This window comes from Tachysurus vachellii, chromosome 13, assembly GCF_030014155.1.
Source record: "Tachysurus vachellii isolate PV-2020 chromosome 13, HZAU_Pvac_v1, whole genome shotgun sequence".
Lineage (NCBI taxonomy): Eukaryota > Metazoa > Chordata > Actinopteri > Siluriformes > Bagridae > Tachysurus > Tachysurus vachellii.
This window is the reverse complement of record NC_083472.1, coordinates 25,368,969-25,381,468: the sequence shown is the minus strand read 5'-3', so window position 1 is coordinate 25,381,468 and position 12,500 is coordinate 25,368,969. Positions and strand designations below refer to the sequence as shown.

Genomic DNA, 12,500 nt, shown 5'->3' with positions numbered 1-12,500 from the left:
CAGGTGACTTAGTAACTCACCTCTACACCTGTTAGTTAGGTGACTTACAGGTGACTTACAGGTGACTTACAGGTGACTTACAGGTGACTTACAGGTGACTTAGTAACTCACCTCTACACCTGTTAGTTAGGTGACTTACAGGTGACTTACAGGTGACTTACAGGTGACTTAGTAACTCACCTCTACACCTGTTAGTTAGGTGACTTACAGGTGACTTACAGGTGACTTACAGGTGACTTACAGGTGACTTAGTAACTCACCTCTACACCTGTTAGTTAGGTGACTTACAGGTGACTTACAGGTGACTTACAGGTGACTTAGTAACTCACCTCTACACCTGTTAGTTAGGTGACTTACAGGTGACTTACAGGTGACTTACAGGTGACTTAGTAACTCACCTCTACACCTGTTAGTTAGGTGACTTACAGGTGACTTACAGGTGACTTACAAGTGAGTTAGTAACTCACCTCTACACCTGTTAGTTAGGTGAGTTACAGGTGACTTACAGGTGACTTACAGGTGAGTTAGTAACTCACCTCTACACCTGTTAGTTAGGTGACTTACAGGTGACTTACAGGTGACTTAGTAACTCACCTCTACACCTGTTAGTTAGGTGAGTTACAGGTGAGTTACAGGTGAGTTAGTAACTCACCTCTACACCTGTTAGTTAGGTGACCTATACGTTACGTACAGGTGACTTACAGGTGACTTACAGGTGACTTACAGGTGAGTTAGTAACTCACTTCTACACCTGTTAGATGAGTTACATTTGACTTGCGTGTGACCTTCAGGTGAGTTAGTAACTCACCTCTACATCTGTTAGTTAGGTGACTTACAGGTGACTTACAGGTGACTTACAGGTGACTTACAGGTGACTTAGTAACTCACCTCTACACCTGTTAGTTAGGTGACTTACAGGTGACTTACAGGTGACTTACAGGTGACTTAGTAACTCACCTCTACACCTGTTAGTTAGGTGACTTACAGGTGACTTACAGGTGACTTACAGGTGACTTAGTAACTCACCTCTACACCTGTTAGTTAGGTGACTTACAGGTGACTTACAGGTGACTTACAGGTGACTTAGTAACTCACCTCTACACCTGTTAGTTAGGTGACTTACAGGTGACTTACAGGTGACTTACAGGTGACTTAGTAACTCACCTCTACACCTGTTAGTTAGGTGACTTACAGGTGACTTACAGGTGACTTACAGGTGACTTAGTAACTCACCTCTACACCTGTTAGTTAGGTGACTTACAGGTGACTTACAGGTGACTTACAGGTGACTTACAGGTGACTTACAGGTGACTTAGTAACTCACCTCTACACCTGTTAGTTAGGTGACTTACAGGTGACTTACAGGTGACTTACAAGTGACTTACAAGTGAGTAACTCACCTCTACACCTGTTAGTTAGGTGAGTTACAGGTGACTTACAGGTGACTTACAGGTGAGTTAGTAACTCACCTCTACACCTGTTAGTTAGGTGACTTACAGGTGACTTACAGGTGACTTAGTAACTCACCTCTACACCTGTTAGTTAGGTGAGTTACAGGTGAGTTACAGGTGAGTTAGTAACTCACCTCTACACCTGTTAGTTAGGTGACCTATACGTTACGTACAGGTGACTTACAGGTGACTTACAGGTGACTTACAGGTGAGTTAGTAACTCACTTCTACACCTGTTAGATGAGTTACATTTGACTTGCGTGTGACCTTCAGGTGAGTTAGTAACTCACCTCTACATCTGTTAGTTAGGTGAGTTACAGGTGACTTACAAGTGTGTGTGTGTGTGTATATGCGTGTGTGTGTATGCGTGTGTGTGTATGCGTGTGTGTGTATGCGTGTGTGTGTATGCGTGTGTGTGTATGCGTGTGTGTGCGTGTGCGTGTGCGTGTGTGTATGCGTGTGTGTATGCGTGTGTGTATGCGTGTGTGTATGCGTGTGTGTATGCGTGTGTGTGTATGCGTGTGTGTGTATGCGTGTGTGTGTATGCGTGTGTGTGTATGCGTGTGTGTGTATGCGTGTGTGTGTATGCGTGTGTGTGTGTGTGTGTGTGTGTGTGTGTGTGTGTGTGTGTGTGTGTGTGTGTGTGTAGCATGGCGCTCCCTGCAGTCAGGTTCGTCTCCTCTGGACGCTGTACAGAGTGGATGCTCTGCGTGTGAGGAGGATCAGTGTGACGGCAGTGTGGGTTTCGGTGGACATCCTGATGAGACAGGAGAGACCACACTGGATGCCCTCATCATGAACGGGTAAAGAGGGAGGAGCAGCTCGCTCTTTATATTCCAGCTCCTACTGTACTTTATTGTATTTAATAGAATTATTCCTGAGGGTCAGAATCACATATAGTGTTTATTTCTAATCCCAAAATCATGTGTGAGATCCTTCTGGTGTCAGAGCTGTTGTGTGAATCGGCCAAGATTAAATCAGTGAGTATTTGTTTGTGTTTGTCAGTGATACGATGGAGGTGGGAGCGGTGGGAGGTCTGAGGAGGGTGAAGAACGCAGTGGGCGTGGCTAGAGCTGTGATGGAGCACACGCTACACACTCTGATAGTGGGAGAATCAGGTAATGTGACATCAGATATATTCTGTTTTATCTACAGTCGGTTGTCTACTCTATTATAGGGCCTAGTATCCATCCATCCATCCATCCATCCATTTTCTACCGCTTATCCGGGGCCGGGTCGCGGGGGCAGCAGTCTAAGCAGGGACGCCCATACTTCCTTCTCCCCAGACACTTCCTCCAGCTCTTCCGGGGGAATACCGAGGCGTTCCCAGGCCAGCCGAGAGACATAGTCCCTCCAGCGTGTCCTAGGTCTTCCCCGGGGCCTCCTCCCGGTTGGACATGCCCGGAACACCTCCCCAGGGAGGCGTCCAGGAGGCATCCGAAACAGATGCCCGAGCCACCTTAGCTGACTCCTCTCGATGTGGAGGAGCAGCGGCTCTACTCTGAGCTCCTCCCGGGTGACCGAGCTCCTCACCTTGTCTCTAAGGGAGTGCCCAGCCACCCTGCGGAGGAAACTCATTTCAGCCGCCTGTATCCGGGATCTTGTCCTTTCGGTCATGACCCAAAGCTCATGACCATAGGTGAGGGTAGGAACGTAGATCGACTGGTAAATAGAGAGCTTCGCCTTGCGGCTCAGCTCTTTCTTCACCACAACAGACCGGTACATCGACCGCATCACTGCAGAAGATGCACCGATCCGCCTGTCGATCTCCCGCTCCATCCTTCCCTCACTCGTGAACAAGACCCCAAGATACTTAAACTCCTCCACCTGAGGCAGGAGCTCCCCACCAACCTGAAGGGGGCAAGCCACCCTTTTCCGGTTGAGAACCATGGCCTCGGACTTGGAGGTGCTGATTCTCATCCCCGCCGCTTCACACTCGGCTGCAAACCGTCCCAGTGCACGCTGAAGGTCCTGATTTGAGGAAGCCAACAGGACAACATCATCTGCAAAAAGCATAGACGAAATCCTGTGGTCCCCAAACCGGACTCCCTCCAGCCCCCGACTGCGCCTAGAAATCCTGTCCATATAGATAATGAACAGGACCGGTGACAAAGGGCAGCCCTGCCGGAGTCCAACATGCACCGGGAACAAGTCTGACTTACTGCCGGCAATGCGAACCAAACTCCTGCTCCGGTCATATAGGGACCGGACAGCCCTTAGCAGAGGGCCCCGGACCCCATACTCCCAGAGCACCCCCCACAGGTCACCACGAGGGACACAGTCGAATGTCTTCTCCAGATCCACAAAGCACATGTGGACTGGTTGGGCAAACTCCCATGAACCCTCCAGCAACCTGGCGAGGGTATAGAGATGGTCCAGTGTTCCACGACCGGGACGAAACCCGCATTGTTCCTCCTGAAAACGAGGTTCGACTATCGGCCGAATTCTCCTCTCCAGTACCCTGGCATAGACTTTTCCGGGGAGGCTGAGTAGTGTGATCCCCCTGTAGTTGGAACACATCCTCCGGTCCCCCTTCTTAAACAGAGGGACCACCACCCCAGTCTGCCAGTCCAGAGGCACTGTCCCCAGCCTCCATGCGACGTTGCAGAGGCGTGTCAACCAAGACAGCCCCACAACATCCAGAGACTTGAGGTACTCAGGGCGGATCTCATCCACCCCCGGTGCCTTGCCACCGAGGAGCTTCTCAACTACCTCAGTGACCTCAGCTTGGGGGATCGACGAGTCCACAACTGAACCCTCGGCCTCTGCTTCCTCAATGGAAGACATGTCGGTGGGGTTGAGGAGAACCTCGAAGCACTCCTTCCACCGTCCGAGGATGTCCCCAGTCGAAGTCAGCAGATTCCCACTCCCACTGTAAACAGTGTGAGCAGGGCACTGCTTCCCCCTCCTGAGGCGCCGGACGGTTTGCCAGAATTTCTTCGAGGGCAACCGATAGTCCTTCTCCATGGCCTCACCAAACTCCTCCCAGACCCAAGTTTTTGCCTCCGCAACCACCCAGGCTGAAGCTCGCTTAGCCCTCCGGTACCTATCAGCTGCCTCCGGAGTCCCCCGAGCCAACCAGGCTCGATAGGACTCCTTCTTCAGCTTGACGGCATCCCTTACTTCCGGGGTCCACCACCGGGTTCGGGGATTGCCGCCACGACAGGCACCGGAGACCTTACGGCCACAGCTCCGAGTGGCTGCGTCGACAATGGAGGTGGAGAACATGGTCCACTCGGACTCAATGTCTCCAACCTCCCTCGGGATCTGGTTGAAGCTCTGCCGGAGGTGGGAGTTGAAGTTCTCTCTGACTGGAGACTCTGTCAAACGTTCCCAGCAGACCCTCACAGTACGTTTGGGTCTGCCAAGTCTGTCCAACTTCCTCCCCCGCCATCGGATCCAACTCACCACCAGGTGGTGATCAGTGGACAGCTCCGCCCCTCTCTTCACCCGAGTGTCCAAGACATACGGCCGGAGGTCAGATGAAACAACCACAAAGTCGATCATCGACCTCCGACCTAGGGTGTCCTGGTACCATGTGTACTGATGGACACCCTTATGCTTGAACATGGTGTTCGTTATGGACAAACTGTGACTAGCACAGAAGTCCAATAACAGAACACCACTCGGGTTCAGGTCGGGGGGGCTGTTCCTCCCAATCACGCCCCTCCAGGTGTCACTGTCGCTGCCCACATGAGCGTTGAAGTCCCCCAGTAGAACGATGGAGTCCCCGGTTGGAGCGCTTTCCAGCACCCCTTCCAGAGACGCCAAGAAGGTCGGGTACTCTACACTGCCATTTGGCCCGTAAGCACAAATAACAGTGAGAGACCTATCCCCGACCCGCAGGCGCAGGGAAACGACCCTCTCGTTCACCGGGGTGAACTCCAACACATGGTTGCTGAGCTGGGGGGCTATGAGCAAGCCCACACCAGCCCGCCGCCTCTCACCGCGGGCAACTCCATAGTAGTAGAGAGTCCAGCCTCTCTCAAGGAGTTGGGTTCCAGAGCCCAAGCTGTGCGTGGAGGCGAGCCCAACTATCTCTAGTCGGTATCTCTCAACCTCCCGCACCAGCTCAGGCTCCTTTCCCTCCAGCGAGGTGACATTCCATGTCCCTAGAGCCAGATTCCGTGTCCGGGGATTGGGTCGCCGAGGCACCCGCCTTCGACTGCCACCCAATCCACATTGCACCAGCCCCTTACGGTCCCTCCTGCAGGTGGTGGGCCCACAGGAGATCGGCCCCACGTCGCTCCTTCGGGCTGAGCCCGGCCGGGCCCCGTGGGGTAAGACCCGGCCACCAGGCGCTCGCATGCGAGCCCCAACCCCGGGCCTGGCTCCAGAGTGGGGCCCCGGTTGCGCCATACCGGGCGACGTCACGGACCTTGTTATTAAACTACTCATAAGGGGTATTTGAACCGCTCTTGGTCTGGCCTGTCACCCAGGACCTGTTTGCCTTGGGAGACCCTACCAGGGGCAGAAAGCCCCAGACAACATAGCTCCTAGGATCATTCAGGCACGCAAACCCCTCCACCACAATAAGGTGGCGGTTCGAGGAGGGGTAGGGCCTAGTAGTGTAACTTAACATTCATAATGACATTCATAATTAGAAGCTTGAGTAAGATTTCCTGGAACATTTTCAGCTATATTTAGACAAAGGAGAACAAACAGGGCTCAGAAGATCAGGACCAGGAGTCGTTGTGGAGCTGAAACAGTTGCCTCCTTCACTGTGTGTCATTGTGTGTTGAACAATCTTCTGTTTTTTTCTCTTGAAGTTATTATAAGATTTCTGGAATTTAGGTTGTGTTTTTGTGTGAATCGCATTTCCTGTCCTGAGTAAAACATCCAATCTGTTTATTCCTCCTCTTTTGTCCTTTAGCATCAGTGTTCGCTCAGGACATGGGCTTCAGATCTGAAAGTCTGTCCACTAACGAGTCCATGCAAACTTTCTCCGAGTGGCTGAATCAGAAATGCCAACCCAACTACAGGAGGGTGAGTCGAGTGACTCCTTACGAATGAATCAGACATTAACGTGAATCAGACATTAACATTAACATAAACTCCTTTATCATACGATTGTTCTTTATTGTTTAATTTACTACATTTATTTAAATCTGTTTATTTAAGTAGAATTATTTAAGAGACAAGTAAATCTGTTACTCTGTTTATTAACAGGCTCAATTTATTTAATGAACTTTTGAAAGAAGAATGTAGGAAATAAATATATAGAAACTTATATAGAATATAATTAAAAATAACTTTCCAAAGATTAAAACATGAACACAAACTGAAGTGAGAAGACGAGATGAGAACGGACTGAAATGTTTTAATTAAAGCACCGAGAGAGAAGAGAGGAAATCATTAATCCTGCATTAGAATTTTACATGAAACACTGTTATAAGAGGTGTGTTAATGTGATAATGTGTTAATGTGATAATGTGATAATGTGTTCATGCGTTGACGCGTTGACGTGATAATGTGTTAATGTGATAAACATCTAGTTTATGGTTAGATCACATTAGATTTCTACATTTCCAGAGTGTTTTTCCGGATCCTGCCGTGTCGTGTGGGCCGTATAAACCCCGAGCTGAAGCGAAGCCGAGGCAGAAGCGTGGATTAGTTACCCTCAGCTCCCACGATACCATCGGTAACCATGTTACTGTGTTCAGTGTGATGTACTGAACACAGAACACACACGTACACGCGCATGTACACACGTATGCACTCACTCTCACACACTCTCGCACACTTGCACTCACACACACTTGCACTCGCACTCACACACAAGCACACACTGTCACTCTCTCACACACACACAGACATCAAATAACCAACCTCAGGGCGTCTCATGAGATCTGTAATTACTGCTGTAGTGATGAATCACTGAATATTTCTGTTGATCAGGAATGATTGTGATTGGACAGAGCGGTCAGGTGGTTGCTGCAACATCTACCAACGGAGCGTCTCATAAAGTTCCAGGGTGAGCGAGAGAAAGGACATTATTATTATATTATATATATATTATAGCTTCTTTAACTATTTGTGATGTTCATTCATCTGAAATATTTCATAAATCATTTATTTGTAAGATTTTGGACATTAAATGGAAGAATAATGATGATGTTATTTTAACACGTGTTTGTCCAGCCGTGTCGGTGATTCGCCGATCGCAGGCGCCGGGGCGTACGCAGACAGCTCAGTAGGGGGCGCTGCAGCCACAGGGGACGGTGACATCATGATGCGTTTCCTACCAAGGTAACTTTACGCTGTGGTGTGTGTTTATAACCTCTGTGTTGACTTTAGGAACAGAACCTACCCACAATGCACTGCTCACTTCCTGATGTTTCATATCATACTGAATATTTACCTGTAGGTCAGTCGAATGTGTTTATAACTAATAACTTATAAATAACTTGGATATAAATAATAAAAAAACAAACACAAATAAATAAAATATGAGTTGATTACTTGCACATTGAAAAAATATTTCCAACATTTGATGTTATATTTATAATAAATACGGACCGTGTGTATGATTATTAAATACGTGGGATTATTAATCACAGTTTGATTGACAGTTTTTTAGCGGTGGAGTTGATGAGGTCAGGAGCCACGCCCACCGCCGCCTGCAATAGCGCCATCTACAGGATCAAAAAGCATTACCCAGAAGTCTTTGGGGCGATCATCTGTGCCAACAGTACAGGCGGATTCGGTGAGACTCTTTATGTGGTGTTACATCTAAAGTTCTGTGGTTTTCCTCATTTAGAGAAACAAAGGTAATAAATCAGAGCCGACGTTTTAATCACAACTATTTATCTGTTTAACGTCTTCATTTAAACTTCATTATAAACTTCTTCAGAAACCATTAGATTTGTTTCAGATCTTTTTAAGCTATGCAATAAAAAAAAAGTCTAAAATGAATCAAATATTTTAGTATTTTTGGAAAAATAAAGAAAAAAGTTTCTTCCAAAATCTAAAGATGTAAAATAGTTGAAATAGATTTTAAGGGTTTTTAGTTGAACAGGTTTTAAAAGGTTTTATAATTAAAATATTCTAAATAATTGTAAATAAAACAATAATTACAATAAAAAGAAGTATAAAGTATTTTAATTGAAATAATATAGTTTATTTCAAACACTTTGTAATGACGTGTTTGTTTATTCCAGTGTTTTATTGTTGTTGTTGTTGTTTGTTCTTTTAAAGGTGCAGCGTGTAATAAAATCTCAGGCTTCCTGCAGTTTCCCTTCACAGTCTTTAATCCCCAGAGCAACAAACCGCAACTGTACAAAGTCGACTGTGTGTAACACACACACACACACACACGCGCACGCAAGCACACACACACCACTCCTCTGTAACACTGAATGTATTTAATGTATGTAATTATTTACATTTGAAAAAAGAAATCAAGATTTTTTGCCAACAAATTTAAATAAACTTTATAATAGTGATTTACAGAATTTACTCCTTTTTTTTACCCGAAATAAAAATCTATTTCATAAATAAAAGTGGGTTATATGTAATAAGGAAATGTGAAAACTTTCAGAAACTGTTAAGAATTCTTGTGTTTAAATCTAACTTACATTCCTAAAGAACCTTTTATTAGTCAGAAGAATTCTACACACTTTATTTACATTTTTAATGAATTAGAGACGAAGAAAATCAACGACATAAATAACATGTTTATATATTAAAGGAAATGTTTAGAATAAAATATCCCACAGTGCTGGATGTAACTGTGTGTGATGACGTGCCATCAGCTGATTGGTTCATGAGCTTTGCTCCGCCCACTGGAAGAACTCGCACTGTTTCCCCTGTTTCAGCGGACAAACGTAAAATCGCCGCCCGTTATTGGGCCCCAGTTTGAGGACGGTTCTCATCAGGGAGCGTTTACCGTGATGACACGTGGGGAAGTGCAGATCCGCCCACTGCCACGAAACAGGACAGAAATAATAATAATATTAATAATAAACATCTGGGGCTGATGTTTAAACAGCACTATTTATTTATTTATTTATTATTATTAGCTCACCTCAAAGAAGTTACACTGGGAGCCTCGGGGAAGGGGGCAGGTGTAGAAGTGCCTGCCTTTATTATCTCCCTCCTTAGTGACCACCCTAAGGATGGCGGGGCGGCAGTGTGTGGTGCAGCAAGGGATTGTGGGTAGTGATGTCGTGCTGGAATGAGATAAAATCAGTGTTTTGAAGCGGGGAGATGGAGGGAGTTGTGCACAATACAGGTGATTTAAACACAGCTTCACCTTGAACGCTCTGCTCCCGTCTGAGGTCTCGGCTCTCCGCTCTCCGTCTTCCTCCTCTTGCTGGGAATCATGGGACATGAAAGCGAGGCTCGTTTGGAACTGTGAGGTCCTGTGGGTCGTGTCCCAATCCCAGCAGCGCAGGAGTCACTCGGAGGTGTCGCGGGACCGGAGCCGAGGTCGGACAGGACGAGGGTGGTGTTCCCGAACGCAGCTCTGCAGTGGAGCTTCACCTCCTGCTGTGGTTTGGAGAAAGTGTTGTGTGGGAAGCGGATAAGTGCACTAACGAAGGGAGGATCCTTCACTGCGTCTGTATGAGGGGACGAAACGTCGAGTGTTACTAGTCTCATTACTGTGGAACGTCATGTTAATTTATTATTGAATTGAGATTTGGAAATAAGTAGAAAGTAGAGACTTCTAGAAGTGGCCCTGATTGGTATTAGCATTAAGGGCGGGAACTGAGATCTGATTGGCTACGTCTCAGCATCAGGGGGAAATGTCTGGCTTTTCTGTCTGATCTGTTCTGCAACTCACCCTGCTGCTGTCGAGGATTCATACACGCTTCACAGAACTTGACGACTGGTCTGTTAATCAGAGTACAGAGGTCACATGACCACTCTTCCTCCTCTTTTGTGGCGACGTGCTCGACGTCCTGCACGAATTTCTGACTCGTCCATCTGAGTAAGGTGTTTGGCCTGGAGAGTTTACTGTTACACAACAGAGCATCAAGTGAGCATTGTGTGTGTGTGTGCGTGCGTGTGTGTGTGTGCGTGCGTGTGTGTGTGTGCATGCGTGTGTGTGTGTGCATGCGTGCGTGAGTGTGTGCATGTGTGTGTGCATGCGTGCGTGAGTGTGTGCATGTGTGCGTGAGTGTGTGTGCATGTGTGTGTGCATGCGTGCGTGAGTGTGTGCATGTGTGTGTGCATGCGTGCGTGAGTGTGTGTGTGTGCATGCGTGCGTGTGTGAGTGTGTGTGTGCATGTGAGTGTGTGCGTGCGTGCGTGAGTGTGTGTGCATGTGTGTGTGCATGCGTGCGTGAGTGTGTGCATGTGTGCGTGAGTGTGTGTGCATGCGTGCGTGAGTGTGTGTGTGTGCATGCGTGCGTGTGTGAGTGTGTGTGTGCATGTGAGTGTGTGCATGCGTGCGTGTGTGTGTGCATGCGTGCGTGAGTGTGTGTGTGCATGCGTGCGTGAGTGTGTGTGCGTGAGAGCTTATATAATTTAAAGCCTTACTAAGGAGCAGGAAACCCTCATTAACACAGAACATCTCACCTGATGTCGATTTCAGTCGGATCTTCAGTCTGACAGCGTGAGCAGAAGTACGTCATCCTGTTATCGTTCCCTAATCGACACACAGTGACCACACCACTGCACTGACCACAGCTGGAGCGCTTATACACCTTACAGTGCTTATAGAGCGCCGAGCCGCCTTTACGACACTGACACAGATACACACAGTTTAACGATGTGATGTTAGACGACGAGTCATACGATTTACAGCATCGATGATGTAACTAATCTGTTGTGTTTAATTCAGACGCCGCTGCAGTGTGAAAATATTCAGATATCACGATGTAATAAATCTTATACACGACAGCATGAGTGTGTAATCATGAAGGAAATGACAAAACCTGATAGAAGAGCAGCGTGAAATCTCGCGTCATCTTCACCAGATGCTGGACGAGTTCAGACCTCAGCTGCTTCACCTGAACACAAGATTACAGCATCATTTGTGTTAAATGTCCACTGTTAAAAACTCTATATATAATAGAGATATACACTGTACACGGTCACAACACACACACACACACACACACAACTAATACTAACATCATTAACAACCTTAATATGGGTTTCATTGTTATTTCTATTGATAGCAGCGGTCTAATAAAATAATTTTATATCTATAATAAAGTATTTTAATAATGACACTGAAGATAATAATAATAATAATAATAATATTATTAACAATGCTATAAAAAATAAGTTATATTATTGTTATTATTATTATTATTATTATTAATTTCTAACCTTGACTGCAGGATTAAGAGCAGTGAGAAACAGAGCTTCGTTCTTAATGATGTTTCCAACTCCAGGTAGAAGCGCCTGATCCAGCAGGACGTCACACACACTGCGTCCTGTCTCTCTACACACTCCCTTCACCGCAGCACACACACTGAAGCTCGGAGAACAGACGTCCAGACTCTCCATGAGACGCACCTTCTCTCTGCAGTCCTCTGAGAGTCTACACACACACACACACACACACACACACGTGAAGAGCTGAGGCTGTTATTCATTCAGTGAACATGTGTGTGTGTTAACAGGAGACACTGGTACCGGATTTCAGCGGTGGTGTTGTAGAAGTTCAGCGTGTCATCAGTGAGGGAGATGATGAGAGTCGACGGATTTCCTCTGCTGTCTTTACTCTCTGTGTTTATACGCATCGAGCCGTCCATCCCAAAGTGCAGCCTAACACACAAACACACCAGGAGTTTGATGTGACAACTGATTAAATACCAACATCCCTTCATTAGAAATATTAAATATTCTCATTCATCAAAAAAATAGGACATTAAACCCACAGCATGGCTGAGATCTGAAATCAGAATGTTCTCACTGGGAACTTTATTAATTATTAGATTAACTTTAAATCTTTATTTTGATGATGTAGGATTTCAGAGTTACCTTAAAGCTCGGACTCCGAAGTACATGAACAGTTCTTTACCAAGTGTCTGTACTCCAGTGTACTGACAGCCTGCAAAACACTGGAACAAGTCTCCCTGAGCACCAACACCAG

At 46.6% G+C, this 12,500-nt stretch overlaps 2 protein-coding genes across 2 annotated transcripts in view; one reads left to right on the top strand and one right to left on the bottom strand.

The window, feature by feature from the left end:
* aga (aspartylglucosaminidase) overlaps positions 1-8,896 on the top strand; it is a 9,252-nt gene extending 356 nt beyond the window's left edge. The window contains exons 2-9 of the mRNA XM_060885666.1: positions 2,101-2,254; positions 2,457-2,569; positions 6,325-6,437; positions 6,984-7,092; positions 7,350-7,425; positions 7,593-7,700; positions 8,024-8,157; positions 8,649-8,896. Coding sequence (XP_060741649.1) covers positions 2,101-2,254; positions 2,457-2,569; positions 6,325-6,437; positions 6,984-7,092; positions 7,350-7,425; positions 7,593-7,700; positions 8,024-8,157; positions 8,649-8,749 — 908 coding nt within the window. The 3' untranslated portion in view covers positions 8,750-8,896. The remainder of the gene's footprint in view (positions 1-2,100; positions 2,255-2,456; positions 2,570-6,324; positions 6,438-6,983; positions 7,093-7,349; positions 7,426-7,592; positions 7,701-8,023; positions 8,158-8,648) is intronic.
* The window catches only part of neil3 (nei-like DNA glycosylase 3), a 5,820-nt gene continuing 2,080 nt past the window's right edge, over positions 8,761-12,500 (bottom strand). Inside the window, exons 2-10 of the mRNA XM_060885664.1 lie at positions 12,389-12,500; positions 12,041-12,172; positions 11,732-11,945; positions 11,332-11,406; positions 10,973-11,139; positions 10,237-10,409; positions 9,706-10,012; positions 9,478-9,622; positions 8,761-9,373 (exon numbers count right to left, since the gene is read on the bottom strand). The exon at positions 12,389-12,500 is cut by the window's right edge and continues 4 nt beyond it. Coding sequence (XP_060741647.1) covers positions 9,215-9,373; positions 9,478-9,622; positions 9,706-10,012; positions 10,237-10,409; positions 10,973-11,139; positions 11,332-11,406; positions 11,732-11,945; positions 12,041-12,172; positions 12,389-12,500 — 1,484 coding nt within the window. The 3' untranslated portion in view covers positions 8,761-9,214. The remainder of the gene's footprint in view (positions 9,374-9,477; positions 9,623-9,705; positions 10,013-10,236; positions 10,410-10,972; positions 11,140-11,331; positions 11,407-11,731; positions 11,946-12,040; positions 12,173-12,388) is intronic.